The sequence below is a fragment of the Artibeus jamaicensis genome, unplaced genomic scaffold, assembly GCF_021234435.1.
Source record: "Artibeus jamaicensis isolate MK-2021 breed Jamaican fruit bat unplaced genomic scaffold, CSHL_Jam_final contig_867, whole genome shotgun sequence".
Lineage (NCBI taxonomy): Eukaryota > Metazoa > Chordata > Mammalia > Chiroptera > Phyllostomidae > Artibeus > Artibeus jamaicensis.
Genome location: NW_026521995.1, coordinates 701,739 through 720,894, shown reverse-complemented (window position 1 = coordinate 720,894; position 19,156 = coordinate 701,739). Strand labels below are relative to the sequence as shown.

The following is a 19,156-nucleotide window of genomic DNA, read 5'->3' as shown; positions in this document are numbered from 1 at the left end:
CTTTCTTCACTTTGTAGAATTAAAAAACGAGAACATTCTACAATGTCAGTACTTTTTATCATCTGTTGGAACGAGCTGTAACAGTTCATAGAGATGTGACTAGTGAGAAAGAGAACGCCAGTGTCCAACAGCTGGGAACCGGCCTGGCACCTGCAGACGGGCCGCGGCGTCCTCCCGTTGAACACCGTCTCACGGAGCACCCGCATCAGACACGGCTGTTGTGGCTGCGATAGAGCAGAACACAAAAGGACCGCTGTACAATCAAATCTGAACTCAGATAAAAACATGAATGAAATCCAAATCACAGAAGTGACCAAACATCTCCCTATAGTGACCAAAGTGACTGCTTTTTAAAAAAATCAGTTATAAGCTTCTTGCTCCATCCTACCTCTTTTAGATAAGGTATATTTAAACACCCAGGCCTAATTTAAAGGCTGTCTTGTGTAGAGTTATAGACATCTGTTTTTGTTAACTTTTACCAAATTATCCCAGAATCCCCTAGGCTTGGGCATATAAAGTGGGCATTTGGAAATAATTGCTTAATAGTTTTTCTCCCCCATAGGTTTCCATTAAGAACGTCTCATAACTATTATGTCCAACAAGACTGCAAGGCCTTCTGGATCAGGTAAAACCTTTTGGTGGCCTCATCTTTGAAGAAACCTTTTTTTGTTTGTTTGTTTTTTATCTTCACTGGAGGATATTATTCGTTGATTTTGGAGAGAGGGAGAGAGAAAACATTGATTGGCTATCTCCTGTACATGACCTGATTAGGGATCAAACCCGCATCCCAGGTATATGCCCTGACAGGGAATTGAACCTGCAACCTTTTGGTGTACAAGACAACACTCCAACCAAGCCACCCAGCTGGGGCTGAAGAAGCCTTTCCTGAATACCCTTCTCTGAGGTTGGGTTAGACAGTTGTCTCTCTATACCCGTAGGACCCGTAACCACTGGTACTGTGGCACTTCGTAAACACTCTAGTTTATTAGGCGTGCCTGTAACTTCTGCCCTAGGACTTGAGAAGATCCTGGAGGCAGGGACTCGGTGTTTTCTGTCATTGCTTCAGAGCATATCACCAATAGATGGTAATGAAGGGAAGAAGATATTTCAAGTTCCTTCAGGCTCAGATAAGTGACTGACTTCTTTACATCCCTCTTTCTGCATTACACTCATGAGGTGTCATTGACTAAGGAGAAATGGTGTTTTTCTGTGGCACTTCTGTTTCCAGGGCTCAGCTTCTTTCCCCAAATTGTAAATGTATTTTTAAAAATCCACTAAATCCACTTCTTCTCATGCTGTCTATAGAGCTTCATGTGGTAAGCTGGGATGAAAATAGTAGCAACTGTGTACGTTTCTGATTAATACTGATAAATGGCAAATCGTAAGTGTCACAGGCAAAATATAAGAGAATATTTGCATATTGAAAACAGTAAGGACAAATAATACTGTTAAAATTTTTTCCTTTAGCATACATTTCAGTGGGTTTCTTTCCTTCAAATGTTAAAGCAAATAGGAAAATGAAACACATGTAATTTTAAAGGACAAAGAAACATAAGGAAAAATGCAATAAAAAGGAAAAAGATCAGGAAAGTGTGGAAGAAAATTAATATATTATCTTTTAACATATTTAGTGTTGACATATATTTCTGTGAAACAGAAAAAAACATTTTAATTCAACAGTGAGTACATTTTACTTCAAAATCCTGTATCACATTTAGTTTAAATAGCAAAGTGAAATACAAATAGTTAAAAATATAATTTAGCCAAAATTAAACCACTGACCCCAAACCATTTAGTTACCTTTTTTCTCTAACAGTGTAACTCTTGAAAGTTTTAATAAGATCAGAGTCCCCAAGACTAGCAGCATTACATTGTTGAGCAAACAGACAAGGGTGAGGAGTTCAATCTGTCATGAAAATGGATCTCCATGATGAATTGCTGCAGATGTAGTGTTAAGGTGGAGGAAATCATTCGGCTGTGCTCATACTTAAAAGATCCTTTACCCACCTTAAGTTATGATTTTATCAGACCTAATGGGAAGATCACTAAAGTGACGTCGCTGATCGGCATCGCCCTAAGGGAAATGCTCCACAAATGGGAAGTGTTGAAGATTTAACATATTCTCACCTGTAAGAATCATTCCTAAAGTCACAATTGATACTACTAATAATAAACAGTGTAGAAACCAGCTCTTTATTTGTTTTATGTGAATGCCTTCAAATCTGGTTTGTCGAACAGCTCAGTGTAGCCAACAGCAAACGTTTAACAGGTATGTGTAGCAGACCATGTTAAAAATGTGGCATTGTCCCGAGTACTGTGACTAAGACACCCTACATTTAGCAGCACCTTTCTGTAACAGTAACTTAAGTGAACAGTAAAGAAAGAGCATAGGAAAAACTGAAATGGGTTTGACGAAAAAAAAAAAAAAAAAGCAGAGTAGAATTATTAACATTTCCAGCATTTTCTAGGTAGATGACAAAAATCATGATTCTACAACTGAGTAAGATGAAGCTTTTGCTGTTTGAAAAGAGTGTAATTTTACATTTCATGGGTCAGTAAAACATCCCAGTAAATGTCTCTGGCATTATTTCTTCTTTACAAATTTAGTACATGCTGTTTACAGGTGTGCTCACCATACAGTTTTCATGTAGAGATGCCAAATCCTGCAATACAGTTTTTTGAGGAATACTCAGATTTGGACTAATGTGTTTCACAGGAAAGTAAAAAACTAAGAATCCAAGTACGGAATTTAAAATTAGAGTCCATCAACACAACTCTTTGAAAGGGATTAATGGTAGCAGCAGCTTAGGTACATACCAGTTATACTTTAAGAATTTAAATATTCTGAAATCATTACTGGGATGAAATTATATGTAGCAAAGGATGAGGCTGGTGGTCAGCAACATCTCACCATGATGGAAAGACTATCCAAAATATTTTATGAAAGTAATCTTAATTGAAATGCGGTTTTCCAATGATGCAACTACTTTGCATAAGTATATATTATGACTACAGTTTTATATTCAGTAAATTAATTCATGTCACTGGTACAGAGCTAATTAACAAATATATTGAATCTGAGGGAAAGGTTTCATATTAACTGATAAAACAATGTCTGGGTAACCCATTTTAAAAAATGAGCTTTGTTGGGGGTAAAGGAAATAAGTAGTTAAATGTGAAGCAGTTTTACTTATAAAGGTCCAAGAATATTTGGCAAGAACCTGGAATAATTAGAAAAGCAACACAAAAATAGATTGACTTATTTAACAAAATAATAACTCTATAATGTACAAATCCGAAGTGAGGCAATTATAGATAGGCATTTTCCAAGGACAAACTTCAAGTGCTAGGTACTTGTACACCTAATACTGTCTTACCTGTCCAGTCCTAACTGGACAGAATGTACATGGAGGAGACATGGAGAGGTTTTAGCCTTAGCACGACAGTCACACTGTGAGCTGCTGACAGCAGTGTCATTGAGGCGTGGAGATGGTCTCTTCTGGCTTCCCCTTCCAAGCAGATGTCTGATGGAAGAAAATGCTCTCACCACTTGTTCACTTCAAGTCACCCCATTTGCCCTGATTACTTCTGAAGAGAAGAAAACTTTGGTTATAAGAAGCACTTTTAGGTTTTGACAGACAGTGAAACTCTTTTGAGTTCATGGTGGGGGGGTGAAATGATAGGTGAACTAGGAGATAATGGGAATAATAAGCAGGGTTAGAAAAGGAAGTGGGAGAAGTTAGAAAAATTTATTTTCCCACAACATAATTCTACAAGCTGTGTAAACTTTTCTTTCTATAACAAATACTCGAACACACAAAGATTGTACATTTCCAGTGAAACACTCACAGTTAAAAGTCACCTGTATTTTTTGCTCTCTAGGAGTGAAAACAAGGAGCCTACAGTTGAAGGCTCCCCAGTCACCTTTGGCAGCACGCGCCCTGACTGCTCCATGACCAGTAAAGCAGCACGCGGCACAGTGCAGGTCAAAGCCAGAGGGGTGGAACTGTAGGTATCAGTCTATAGTTTCTTTTCATCTTCAGCATACAGATTCATCTCAACCAATCACGCGCACGTACTCTTACACACGGACACACACATGTGTGCAGACAGAGTTCCGGCTTGTAGCCTCCAGTGCAGTGACATGAGACACTAGCTACTAAGAATGTGTTTGTCACAATCAGTGTGAGCTGCATGGATTAGAACAACCTCTGGAGTTTGGTTATATTTACCATAATTTATGGTCAAAACTATAAACTTAACAAGGATGGTAAAACATTCAGAAATTTAACCTTTTCAAGTCAAGCAATCACACATATTTACAGTATGTACATACAGACTTTCTACTAGAAGGGGGGTAGGTGCCTAGACGATGTTATTACAAATTTCCTGAAGGTGGGCATTTCTAGTCCCTGTAATTCATAAAGCAAATCTGCTGACTTGGCATTAAGACTCTAAAATAGTGTGATCAAACTGATATATATATATTTATATTTATATCATATATAATTATAAGAAGGTGTTTGCAGAAATAACATTTACAAACTGTCTATACAGTACACAGTACTAGTACATAGAAAATAGATTCTAACTTTATGATCCCCTTCATGTAAGGCAAGACTGAATCTGTCCCCAAATTTAGTCAGCCAGAGGTACAAGCAAGAAACAGTGGTCCATGGACGAATGAATATGCAAATCAGGTGCCTACATATTAAAAATATGGAGAATCAAGAAATTCCACTTTTTATCTGGGCCGATTCTGGGTTGCTAGATATAGCAACTACATGTTTTGAAAACATCAACTACCTTTCTTAAAATATTAACGTCACTTGGATGGCAACAGATTTTGTTTAAATGACAGCTACCCCAAGCAGTTTTTGAAAAGTCCAGGAAACGACCAGAGGACTGCAGCTGTACCAGGCAAATGTAACACCTTCAAAAGAAAAAAAAGTATATTAATACTCTGTCATGCTATTGCTACTTAAGCAACAGCAATACAAAATATACAAGACAGATCACGTATGATTGCAATGCCAACCCCAAAGATTTAGATTGAGGGTGATGTTATACAAGACTTAAAAAAAAAAAACCAGAAACAAACAAAAGGGCCAAAGTCACTGGCGGATGTAAACATCCCTGTTCCACTCCCCAGCCTCATTCCTTTTTTTGGATATTCCTTCTCCATCCTTGTCATAGTAGCGATCCTTGGATTTATGACGGCTTCGTTGTTTGTTGCATTCGTTGTGGTCCTGCTCTCGGTCCAGGTCCCTGGCACGGTGCCGAGACTCCCTGTGTCTGTGCTCACCACTCCCGTGGGGCTCATCCCTGTGGTTATGGTCACGATGCGGGACATAGTGGTCCCCATGTTCGTGGGTGTAATCCTCCTTCGGCTCCACATAGGCGGAGTCTCGGCTCTCTTGGGTTTCTGAGTCAAACGTCTCTTGCCTGGAGAGGCCTCGATTTGTACCACTGCGATGGTTGTGGTGCTGGGCCGAGGAGGAAAACCGGTGCTGGGATTTCTTCACTGGTTCTGGGCAGGGTTCTTGTTCAGCTTGGGAAGCAGAACGGGCAGGAGCAGAGCGATCAGTCCTCTGGCCACCTTGAGAGCCCTGCTGTCGAAGGCAGAAAACACAAACATCAACCAGGCTCAGAGTGGGAGGCACTGATGTATCATCACACAGCAACTCCAACATCCAGACTGGTGAAATGAAATCTCACTGGCCGAGTCACTACATTTTTTTGATGGTGTCCACTGGCACTTACAAGGTTTATACTGTATTACATTGGACTTTGTTAATTTGTACATACCTAGAACAGTGCACAGAGTAACCTTTTTATTTAAATAATTAAATGAAGGAAGGAGGGCATTGTTTTATATGTTCTTTTGTGGTTTAAATACTGATACTTATGGGTATATACTTAACTACCTCTGTTTGAATACACGTGGGAAGATGAAAGGCCTTAGGATGTTGGCTTTGGCTTAAGGTAAGGATTAAGGAGAAAAAATGATGAGGTATGATTCAGGGGCACTATGAGGCAAGCACTGTCCTAGCAGTCACATTACTTATTAATTCATTACTAAAACAACCCTGAGATAGGTTGCCAGTATTATTCCTGAGGCATCGAAGGTAAAGAGCAGGTGAGAAGCGTATTCAAGGTTATACACTTGGTGAAAGGCAGAGCCCAGATCTGCGGCCAGCCGGCCAGAGTCCACTGTCTGTGCTGCTGTGTAGAAAGTTCTTCTACCCTGTCTTAAAGAACATGTAGTTAGTGATTCTAAAGTCTGTATATGCATGGTACATTGTGTTGACACTGCCTCTCTCACAGGCACACCACTCACACGGAAGGAGTTTAAGTCACTCAACATCTGTCCCTGAGTGGATAGAGCACTCTACGGGCCCAAGCACTGGGCCGGTATCTGGGCTCGGATCCCAGTGGTGTGACCTTAGGCAGCCTGGTTTCTCCACACAGATGAGAACGCCCCTCACCTGTGAATTAGAGGCAGGAGTGGGGCTAACAGGCAGAGCTGAAGAAGCGAGAGTACGGCTGAGGAGAGGGTTGGGGACACTGCTGCTGGGAGGATGGGTGGCCTTCCAGTAGGCCTCCAGGTAGTCGGCAAGGTGCTCACAAGCATCCTCGAGCTGGTTCTCATCCAGGATCACGTCAAACAGCTCCTGCAGAGGCAACATTTCAGAAAGCGCACTTACACCAGCCCAGGACTGACTCCAGTTGCGCACCCCTTCCCCAGCCTCACGAGAGGAGGGAGGTTTCATGAGCTGCACCGCTTTGTATTTGCGAGGGCTTCTGTGCTTCTCTTCCCTCTGCTGACTGTCCTGTGTAGTCTGATTATATCGCTGTTTAGAACCCTGGATGCTTAACCAACAGCAATGGCTAGAGAGTGAGAAGGTGTAATAACAGTTGGTAAAGGGCACGGTAAAGGTTGTCTGTCGATAGTGAAAGGAATTGGTACCATGATAGGACGAGGTGTAAAAGGAAAATAATACAATCTGAATAGTACAGGAAGAAGCCTATTCTGACACAGAATGAACAGTTTAACCCTGGAAATGAATGAGGGAAGACTGGCATATGAAATCTGGCAGGTGAAGCCATTGATCATTTGACATGGTCCAAACTTCAAAGCACTTCAAAGTGTTTATTCTAAGTGTTAACATATTCCAAGCAATCACAATGATGTATAGTCATAATTCTTGGAGCTTTTGAAATACTTGCATTTAAAAAAAAAAAGCAGAAGCCACCTGTTGTCTCAAGGAAGGGTATGTAAGGCATGAATTTAGAAGTAGGAATGTATTCAGATGCCAGAATCTGGTTAGCTGATTGATCAGACCTGTTTTCACATGGTCTCAAATTAATTTCTCAGACAACTATTAAGAGGCAGTCAAGCTCTCTGTATGATTAATAGGGTTAACCCCAAATAGATCTATCTTATAAACCAAGTTTTTGAAGCCACAGTCTTGTTCATTTAAGATACGAATGAGGTGTTAGGTTCAAGGTGAGAGCACAGGACTTGCCGTAGATCTGGACCAGTCACTTCTTTGGAGTGAAGCTCACTGCTTAGTGGTGAGGATTCTTCCCCCAACAAGCCTTTCACCGTCTTTTTGTTTGCTTGTTTTTGTTTTGTTTTGTTTTTGGGTAATGCCAGGCCTGATCTCTCCATCTGGATTATACTGTGTACACAAAGAGAACTTACTGGCGGGCACTGAGACAGCTTATCAGCGGCTACCATCTGGACATTGAGGTGTTTAGCTTGAGATTTCCCTCGAGATTTTATTAACCTTTGTAAAACCTGTAAAAGATAAGATTTTTTTAACAGCTGCACTCAGATAAATTACAAGATTCAGTCCTTCCTCTGGTGACCTTTTATATACATATACCACAAATGCTAAAGGTCGAGCTACAAAATATGATGTAAATAACATTACCTGCAAAATTGATATTAACATAAATCTCAGTTTCCAGCTCTAAAAATAACTAGCCATGGAGCCTATTCTGAATCTTCTTACAAGGCTACCAGTTACCAAACTTTGTATTCTGCCCATTTGTTTTAAACAAGTCTTGAGAAATCCAAAAAGTGTTTATTTATGTGAACTATATCTAATATTTACTGTGGTAGAAATTAAATATTCATTTAAAATTAACAATAAGCCCACTACATGTTAACATAAATTACTTTATAGAAATTCCTGTACTTTTTGCAGGTATCCCTAGTGCCCTAGTGCCTGACTTCAAAGAAGACAGCCGAAGTCTCCTGTCTGCTTTACATGTGATCTGCTGCAATGGAGTTTGGGTTGAAATATGTGATGAAATCCAGCCTCCCAAAAATATGTAGTTGAGAAGAGGAACATTTAGTAGCCTTTTTGGATGAGAGTATTACTGTCAATACTCTTTGCAGTGTAGAAACTACACTAGTTTCTTAAAGAACAGTTACTATGTGAAATAGGAAATGGTGTGGATGAACTTTTCTTACTCTACTGCATTACATTCCATTGGCCTGTCTTGAAATTTGAATGGATTTTTTTACCATGCATGATTTATAACATCACTTGGAAATATGGAAATAATGGTTTGCTGACTTCTGCAGATCTTCCAAATGTTTCATACACGTCATTATATAATATGAATACATATTTGTTCATGTTATCATTGATCTCATTAGAAAAGTCTTTGTTAGTATAAGCTTCCAAGCTCTCAAAGGCGGATGCGAGTTTTCCAAAACTCTAATTTTTCTTTGAAAGCTTCAGTTTCCATCATTGGTAACAAAGGCTGTTCCTTGTTTTCCTTGATGTGATACCCAAGTCTGAAAAAGCATCACCTGTCCGTTCTTTCCATATAATGGTATTCCGTGAGGAAAGTGGCTAGTTAGTTCCCAGCTCCAATAATCATACCGATGCTTGTCCCAAGATAACTAACGTCCTTGGGTATGTGCAGCTTATATGTACTTCTTATTTTATTCCTCAATATTTAAAAGTCTTGTATAAGAGTCAGACTTAATAAAATTAAGTGAAACTGGTTATTTATTTTTAACAGGTAGTTAAAACCTGGTGGGAAAAGTACAGTAATTGCCAGTACTGTCTGGTACCAGTCTTGATTCATGCTGAGACACACTCAGTTTCACCCACCATCACTTTTGCCCCATCAGTACAAATGTCAAAGCGGTGTAAAAGATGAATGGTGTTTGGGTTCATTATGGAAATAGTTTTGACCTTGTGAACCTTCTGAAAGTGTCTTAGAACCCACCCCACAGGGGGACCACCACACTTTGAGACTCAGCTGTTCTAAGCCATGAAACTAATAATCATGCTTTGCTTATGCCAGTCTTAAAAGCTGACTAACATCTCTTCAAACTCTCTAGGATGGATAAAGACGGAGCCTTTTGGTAACTACAATGTAAACATTTTGGCAAACTTTGACTGCAGAGCAAACAACAAGCCTACTTACCTTAGGAGAAGAAATCTTTACATATACTATAATAGGGGCCAAAGAGGTTTTACTGAGTTGAGCTGGATGATTAATAGTGTCTGCATCAAGGACTACCAGTTGCAGTGTTCTTGCAAGTTCAAAAATCCTTTCTATTTCACTCTGAACTTCCGCTGTAAAAGGTTAAGCAGAGTTCCATTACTTAAAGTACAGTATTTTTAGAGTAAATTGAAATCAAGTAAAATGGTACACTACTTCATCAACAGGAAGGTACATAGGTCAGCCATTGGGTTCATGTTTATAGGCAACAGAGCTGATAAAAGCATTTTTTCCATAACACCTTGAAAATTTAGGGAGTTCCTCTCTCAACCAGCTATAAAATTTACTTACAGTATAACACTATTTCTGAGAGTAAAAATTTTTGGCTCCCTCTGCTGACTTATTTTTTTGTGCTATAAAAATGATTTTTTCATAAAAAATGTTATAAAATAGAAACTTAAGAGAACTTTCATGTGTTTGGTTCTGACCACTGTACTCTAGCAACCATCGCCAGCTTTCCTCTCAGTGTGTGGGCTTATCTGTGTTTATCACCTATTGGTATGCTAATGGGCACCTGTACTAGCCACCTGGAAAACACCGTAGGCTAGGAGAGACACTGAGAGGGCCCATAACACATTTGTCCAGAAACACACTAATCCTGCCTTCCACCAACAAAAGAGTGGCCCTGCAACATTCACGTTTTAAAGGCAGGTATCCGTCAGAGGCAGCACTGCACAAATCTGAGCTGTACCCCTCACAGAATACTTATTAGCAAACACCTAAAAATCTACTTGAACACCAAGAAGATTTCATTCAGTTCATCTACTTCTGCGTGATCTCTCAAGAGTCTAAAACAGGACCGTCCAATAGAATTTTCTGTGATGATGGAAATATGCTGGCCGGCACGGTAGCCGCTAACCACATGTGGCCGTTGAGCACCTGAAATGTAGCAACTACATTTTTAAAATGAAAGTTAAGTAGTTTAAAATTAGATAGCTGAAGAAGCTTCTGTACTAGGCAGTGAAGGTCTGTAAAGCATAATGTGTGACCCGTAGTGCCCACTGCGATCATGAAGGCCAGTCCCGCGAGACTCTGGACCTACAGAAGACCTTCAGTTCCCCTTGTGCATCTGGATCCATGCAGAAGATTCCTGGAGATAGTTTTAAGTAGTATTCAAGGAAAGGCAAGTCACTAATCATCTGCGTCACAGCACGTTACGACTGGAGTACTTTCATTTACCTGGATGTCTGTAAAGTTAGGGCCCACACCACTTGAGATACCAACTTTATAATATTTGGTCACATACTATGGATAATACAGTCTTCTAAAAGAAAAAAGTAAAATTAAGCTCTTGGATTTACCAGTTTATAAGAAATGCAGAAAATGGGCAATCATATAAATGATACCAGTGTAGTGCAGTTGGCAAATTTCAGATTGGACCTCAATGGAATAAGTTACCCAGTTTCTTCAAGTAAAAAATTACAGGGAATCAATCACAAGGTATAGACTTTATTTGGGTCCTGAGTTAAGAATAGTAATTTATATATTTATAATATGAAAATGAATAAAATATTGATATATATAAAGACTATATAAAATATGACAATTGGGAAAAATATGTGGTTAAGTGAAAATCTGATGATACTAGGGATGCATTAAGGTACGATAGTGGCATTATGGTTTAAAGAAAGAGTCCCTAATATTAGAAATACATAATGAAATATTTACGGGTAAAATTATATGATGTTTGTGATTTGCTTCAAACTAATCCACAAACAGTTGGAAAGGAAGGGGAAGACTGGAAACAAAACAACATGTTGGCCATGAACACATGAGACTTGAAACTGGGTAACGGGCATTTGAGGTCCTTTATACTCTTTATATTCATATATATTTAAAATAAACAGCAGTTTAAAAATGTAAATGGTATTCTGATACTTTGTTTCATAATGTCCTAAAATGATGCAATTATTTTCTGTTCTTTAATTTTCATTTCAAAAATAAGTTTCATTTGTTGTGCCCTATAAATGTTTTCATGGCCACTGATCCTCAACAATCAGGTTATAATCTAAATTAATATTTATTGTAAGCATTAAGAAATTTGATCACCCTAAGTTAGCATCATACTCAAAGGCAAAAAGTTGAAAATGTTTTCTGTCAGATTGGAAATGAGAGAAAGATGCCCACCCTTGCCACCTTTGTTCAACACAGTGCTAACAGTCTTAGCCAGAGTTCTTCAGCCCATGATTGGGAGGGAAGAAGTAAAACTGTCACTCTTTGCAGATGATATGATACCACATATAGAAAACCCTAAAAACTTCACCAAAAACTGTTAGAACTGATAAGCAAATTCAGTGAACTTGAAGGACATAAAGTTAATGAGGAATTGGTTGCATTTTTATACACTAATACTGAAATTCCAGAAAAAATTAAGCAAACAGTCCCATTTACAATTGCATCAGAAAGCATGAAATACTTAGGAATGAATGTAACCAAGGAGACAGAAGAGCTTAGATTGAAAACAATGACAATGATAAAAGAAACCGAAACACAAATAAATGGAAAGATAGACTGTGCTTATGGATAGGAAGACTTAGTATTTTTAAAATGTGCGCACTAACCAAACCAATCTATAGATTCAATGCAATCCTTCTGAAAATACCAATGGCATTTTTCAAAGAAATAGAACAAACAATTCTAAAATTTGTATAGAACCACAAAAGACCCTGAATAGCTAAAGCAATCTTAAGGAAGAACATAGTTAGAGTCATTATGATTCCTGATTTCAAACTACATTATACAGCTATTACAATCAAAACAGTATGATACTAGCATAAAAAGACAGATCGATGGAGTAGAACAGCACAGAAATAAAGCCACATATATACGGTCAACTAATTCATGACTAAGGAGACAAGACTATACAATGGGGAAAGGACCATCTTCAATAAATGGTTCTGGGAACATTGGAAAGCCAAATGCATAAGAATGAACCTGGACCACACTTCACACCATGCATAAAAGTCAACTCGAAATGGACTGAAGACTTGAACGTAAGACCAGAAGGCACGAAACTTCTAGAAGAAAACAGGGGGTAAGTTCCTTGACAGTTGGTCTTGGCAGAGGGTTTTTTGGACACCAAAAGCAAAAGAAACTAAAAAATTTTTAAAGTGCAGCAAAATCTGAAAGGGAAAAAATATTTGCAAGTCATATATCTGATAAGGGGTTAATATCCAAAATTTTAAAACTCATACTACTTAATAGCAAAAAACAACCCAATTAAAAAAATGGGTAGGGGGTACATATAGATATTTTTTCAGAGAATACATGCAGATGAGCAACAGGTACAATGAAAGATGTTCTACATCACTAATCAGGGAAATGCAAATCAAAAACCATAATGAATTATATCACCTAACACCTGTCAGAATGACTAATATCAAAAAGTTTAATGTTGGCAAGAATGTGGAGAAAAGGGAACCCTTTTGCAAAATAGGTGGACAAAATATTGTGTTGACCAAAATGACCATATGATTTTTTCCGTAAAATAAGACATTTTTCATTTACCAATAACTTTATTGATTTGGATATTTTGAATATGTCAGCTATCTCCCAAATGGTATAAAGTTGATTGTTCTCAATGTCTCAGTTTGATCACTCTCAACACACCATATGACATTTTAGGTGAAATGTTCACATTGCTGTCCATCTTATGCAAGACTTTCACATACCCTACCAACCAGACTCAAGCAAGCCTTATTTCTGCTGGATCCTGTATATATTTGAATTACCTATCCTTCAGTGCTACCATAAGGAAAACTAAATCCTCATACATACATGTAATTAGTTTACATATAACACATACGTTCTCCTTCTCTACAAACAAAAAGTGTACGCTGAGTTTCCTAGGAGTCCAGATGACCCGTGTGATCTGCGTGGATCACCGATCCATTCCCTGGGCTCTGCCCCATGGCCACCTTCCACGGGTCTAGGGACTCTTCCTCTGGCTCTCCCTGCATCATCTGAGCACAAAGTCAAGGACAGATGTGCCCTGTCAGGAAAGTCAATGGATTTTGCCAAACTTTATCTTTGACTGCTCTGTAGCAGGTGGACACTAAGATGCCCTTCTCTCTCCTCAGTGTAACTGTCTTCTGAACTCTCCCTGGCACTGCCCGGGTAGCCACTGCTGCTTCTTTCCCTACCAACCCCAAGAATGCTGTTTCTGTTTGGGGATCTGAGCTTGTCTTACTTTTTTTTCATTCCCCTTTCTGGCTACATGTGTCAACTAGTGGCTTCCAAAAGTACAGTCCATTTTTGCTGTTTGCGGATTCAGTACTTGCACATTCTTCTACTTGCTAAAATTGATTTGTAAAGCCCCAAATCAATACTCCTGGCATTTTTGCAGTCAGTCATTCAGGGACATGTGTGCAGTGGCAAAAAATTGGAGTTCCCCAAGGTGCATGTTGTCAGCTGAGATCAAACAAGTTGACACTCTGTGCCTTCTGGTTCCAGCTCTCAAACTGTAAACAAGTGTCCTTTTTGTGGTCTGTTTAGTACTTTTTCTCATTTTTTGTATTTATGTGTGATTTCACTGTTTAACCCCCTCCCATTCCACGCCACTCCAAGCCCAGTGCTGAAGTGCTGGCCTGCTGGCCAGTGCTCCTAAGTGTAGGAAGGTGGTGGTGATGTGCCTTATGGAGAAAGCTGCATGTTAGCTAAGCTTTGTTCAGACATGAATTTACAGTTCAATGTTAATGAGTCAATAGTAAGTATCAAATAAGGTATTTTTGAAGCAGAAAACATTAGAAAATAGACTATATTGATCAGTTAATGAGAATGTTGTGACCGGAGGCTTACAGGAACCTACTGCTACATTTTTCATAGAAGTGATGGCTCAGTATTCAATAATTCGGTGTCTGGGGGACTGCATGGAACATAACGATTGTGCATATTGAGAATTGACTGCATCTTAAGCTTGTCCTCTCTGTTGAGTTCCAGATCTGTACACACAGTTGCCTGCTGGCTATCTGGATGCCCCATAACACTGCAAGTTCAAGATGTTTACAAAGGTGGCCATCACCTTCCTTATCCCCCTCCTCAGTCACTCCCTCAAACAGGCTCCTCATCCCAAACTCCTCATCCTCAGAATAACACCATCAGCCAGGTTCTCAAGGCAAAAAGTTGGAAATCTTCCTGGAGTTTGCTCCTTCATGTTCCACATTCAACATAACACCGAATCCTGACCCTACTGTCCCGCAGCATTTGCCGTCTTGGCCACCAGTTCAATGCAAGAGCATGCATCACCCTCTATTTCAGTGGGCTGTTAACTGACTTGTCTTACTGCTACACCAAGACTCCTGAGGGAAGGGGCTTCATCAATTCGTGTTTCTATTCCCAGCCTTGGATGACTTTCAGTGTCTAATGTACACTCAGTAAAGTATGTAGAGGTCATGAGTCATTTAAAAATATATACAGTTAGTAGTTACAAAGAGCCTCGAAAGCTAAATGAATCTGTTACATCGTTTATTCAACTGATAAGTAGTTTAGTCAGTGAGGGGGGGTTAGGTGAAGAACGAAATTGAATTATAAAGTTATTATATTCAGATAAAGTTTATTTTTAAACAGTTTCTCCATTGTTTAAATAATATTATTCAAAGTAATCTAAAAGCTTCTGTGTTAAAAGGCAGTCTCTCAGGGGAGTTATATATGTAACATACAAATAGAAAAAATTAAAAGCGAAGATCTCACACAAGCCTGAGAAACTGTACTTGATAAAAACAGAAAGCCAACAACACAGTGAGTTCCATGGCTAACAGGGATTAACCTCAAACTCCACGCACAGCCAGAGAGATGGAATAGCTGCCCGAGGGTCTCATTAGGTCACATTAGTATGTTAATAAGCAGTACGCAAACATAGCCCTAAGCACAATAACTAAAATTTGTACATGGTTTTTGTGAACAAAATGAAACTATTGATAATGCCAATCAATGGGAAACCACCAGGGACTGAATGCATCCTTTATCAAGCTCAAGACCATACCACACAGGACACTATGGTGAGTGACAGAGCCATTGCTATTATTCAGCTATTAAGGGGTCTGAGGTAACAGCTATCACGTACAGAGGACACACTATGTTTAATCCTCATAGTACTTCTTCAAGGAGGTTAATGTTATTTCTTTTGTTTAGATGAGGAAACTAGGCCTTAAACAGGTAATGAACTGGCTCATGGTAGCAATAATGCAAAGCCAAGGGTTTTTTGAGTCTGTTGACACTGAAGTTCACTTTAGTGACAAACCACAACCAAAACTGCTGACAGCCTGCGGAATTTTTAACTCCACACTATCGTAACAAATTCTGGCATGCCACGAAATCACCAAGATTGTGGCACTAGCTACTGGTAACACGTGTCTGTTCCTTCTCTGCTCTGTGACACAAGGAATTACCATCTAGTTAGTTCTTCTCATTGGCAGCCTCAGGGAGAAGTGTTTGAATCGTTTAAGTTCCTCAGGAGTTGCACACACTCACCTAAGCTTGACCTCGTGTTGGATCGTTCTATTATTGCGTGCTTACTGGGGTTATTTAACACTGAGCGCTTGGCCAGCGAGATGTCTGCAGTGACCCTCGTGATGGATATCCTGTTGGGAAAAAGTAACAGAAGACCCTGAGGTTATTAACTGAAGAAAAAGGGACAGGAATATATGCCTCAGACTCATCTGTGTCTGAAACATATACAATGACCATATTTTCAAACAAAAAACAAAAAATGTTAAGGCACTTGACTGTTCTATTTATTTTTAATCCTGCACTACCTTAGCTTTTATTGGTTAATTTACCAAGGGCCAGGCATATACTAAACATTACCCCATCACCTGGATTATATCCTTTAGTCATCCCAGAACTCTGACAGGGAGGTTTATTATCATACCACTTTTGCTGATGAAGAAAATGAGCCATCAGTAGATTCTTTATTCAAGTCTACATATTAACTAAAAATGACGAAGCTGGGATTTGAACCCAGGCCCTTGAGCACATATTCTTACCCTGTGTTGCAGACCCTGCCATAAGTATAGTGCTGTGAAAGGCATGACCACAGAACAAGGGAAACATGGTCTTTCCTCAGCTGAGAATCCAGTGGCAGAGACGGGTAATAAAATAAATGAAGGAATTACAGAATAAGATGACTGTTGTGAAGAGGACACAGAGGGTGTTGTGACAGACGATCATTAGTTAGGAGGTCATTTTAGATAGGGTAGAAATGAGAACATTTGGAAGCTAGAAAGTGCAAATGACCTAGCCTAGGGAGAGCAGAATATAGCAGGCCGTAGTCGGAAAAGGCAGGGAACAAACTGGAAGGGCCACAGCGCCTGCGCAGAAGGTGAAGGAAATGTTGGAAACGGGAGGTTTGCTTCGAGGTGTCTGAGGGTCAGGGCCCTCCATCTCCCTCCCGCTACACCGAGCCCCCAGGTGACCCTCTTCCTACCTGCCCCGAGACCGTTGGTTTGGTCTCTACAGGGGACAAAACAGTGTCTGGGACCAGGTGACCCTAGCCAGAGCAGAGATTACATGTTGTTTGGAAAAGAAAGGATTTTAAATGGAATATTTTTCCCTGGGGAATCTGACCTCCAAAGAGAAAAGAGCCCAAGATAATGACCTTGACAGTTTCTAGTGAGGCTAACAAAGAGATGGAAAATAGGAGAAGAAAGGTATGAAATTTAGAGAATTATCTAGAAGGTTCAACTTCCAAATTAAAAGAGATTAAAAAAAAAAAGAATAAGAGGACAGAAAACTAAAAAATAATTCTAGAATTAAGAGCCTGACTTTTCCCAGTGGAAAGGATCCAGCAGAAAGTGTGACAGGAACATTCACAAAAATGTGACTCCGGGGATGAAGCAGGACCACAAAGCTTCCACCAGAAAAGGCAGGTCCCCTGGAACAAAAACCTTAAAAATTCTGAGGGGGAACCATTCCAATTGGAATTCCATTACCATTTTAACTATCAGTTAAATGGGAGGGTTGATTGAACACATTTTTAAAGATTTTATTTATCATTTTTTAGAGAGCGGGAAGGGAAGGAGAAAGACAGGGAGAGACAGTCAGTCAGTTGCCTCTCACACACCCCCTGCCTGGTCCCGCGACCCAGGCAAGTGCCCTGACTGGGAAACAAACGACTGGGAAACTCTCATTCACAGGCTGGTGCTCAATCCACTGAGCCACACCAGCCAGGTTAAAGACATTTTTAGACATTCAGGTCTCAAAGAAAAACTTTATGTACTCTTTCCAGAGAAACTATTAGAGGATGTTGTCATAAAGCCTGGAAGAGATCAAGAGATCTGGAAAAAGGGGGCTCCAGCCCCAAAGGGAAGGTGACAGCAATACCAAGGACAATGACAAGGGATGTCCCAGAATAGAAACTACACCCAACACAGAAATCGTCTAGACAGGAGCAGGCCAGGATGCACCCAGAGATTCAAAAGTACAAAGTTGAGAGACTACCTGGTGTATTGAATCCACTGTGAAGAGATTTAGACAACTGGGGAAGAATTTGGGGCCAAGATGGCGCCAAATATACAGAAAATTAAGCAAGTATAAAAGTAACATTATTTAATTTATAGTAACCACAAAGAAAATGCACATGAAAAAGCAATTATAATGTATTTGACATGGCCTATTTACTTATTTACATGGCTTTATAATACATACTAAAAATGGAGCCGGCCCAAAGTTATGACTTAACTGTTGGGACAGCAGAAGATGAGATGTGTATGCAGGGCTGTGACAGAACTGGGTATGAGAGAGCCACACATTCTTCATGGTGGAAGTCAGTGGATAACGTCCAACACCGTAACCTCAACTAGCAAATTAAGTACATTATTTAGAGGTAAAGAGTAAATACCAAAAGATACAGCCAATAGAGTTAAAATTGGGTTGCCTTTTGGATAGCAGTACATTCAGTACAGTGTGGAAAGGGATTACTGGATTTTGCAAATTAATTTATCTCTATACTATAAAAAGTGATCCTTTATGAACTGGGACTAACTCACGGAGTTCGATATTCACCACCATGTTCATGATGCAGAATAATTTTATTACCCCCAATTTCACCTAAGCTACCTCTCTGTGGTCAGTCCTCCCTATACTGCAGCCCTGGCAACCACCGAGCCACATGGATACATGGGCAGTGTGTTCCAGGCAGAGGGCAGAGTGAGTACCTGAAGTGCCGGGAATTATTCTAGCACAGCTGAGTGAGGCCCATGCACTGCTGATGACCAGAATCTGTGTCCTGTGCCTCTAAAAGAGGCCTGAACACCCAATGGGAGACAGGCTGCCCTGTAATGGGCGCCATCCTGAGATCACAGGGGTGACAAGACAGGACAAAAGCCACTCAGGAGCATCTGGAGTCTGAGCCCATTCAGCAGGAGGACAGGGTTTTCTGTAACAATACATCTTCCTCTTTTTTCCACATGCTTTTTCCTTTTCACACATGGTGTTGTCCAGCTGGGCTTCCACTGACCTGCTTACGTGATGAGCTTTGTACGCTGTGTGAAGACTGGCCACTATCCTATTTCAACTCCTTAAGTGTGCTTTGGGAATTGTCATTACTTGAGTTTCCGCCAAGAAAAAAGACCTTGAAAATCCTAAGGGCAAAATTGTGGGGACAATTCAGTTTAGAGGCGTGGTT

General features: G+C 39.8%; 1 protein-coding gene across 12 annotated transcripts in view; it reads right to left on the bottom strand.

Annotated features, from left to right (window-relative positions):
- Nucleotides 1-4,939: 4,939 nt before the first annotated feature.
- Nucleotides 4,940-19,156, bottom strand: part of CACNB2 (calcium voltage-gated channel auxiliary subunit beta 2) — a 332,982-nt gene continuing 318,765 nt past the window's right edge. For 7 of the 12 annotated variants that reach the window (XM_053673496.1, XM_037158288.2, XM_037158292.2 and 4 more), the window contains 5 exons: nt 16,003-16,112; nt 9,457-9,608; nt 7,709-7,804; nt 6,489-6,674; nt 4,940-5,612 (listed from right to left, as the gene is read on the bottom strand). In XM_053673496.1, coding sequence (XP_053529471.1) covers nt 5,115-5,612; nt 6,489-6,674; nt 7,709-7,804; nt 9,457-9,608; nt 16,003-16,112 — 1,042 coding nt within the window. In that variant the 3' untranslated portion in view covers nt 4,940-5,114. The remainder of the gene's footprint in view (nt 5,613-6,488; nt 6,675-7,708; nt 7,805-9,456; nt 9,609-16,002; nt 16,113-19,156) is intronic. The other 5 variants (XM_037158293.2, XM_037158291.2, XM_037158289.2 and 2 more) reach the window with 1 other exon arrangement.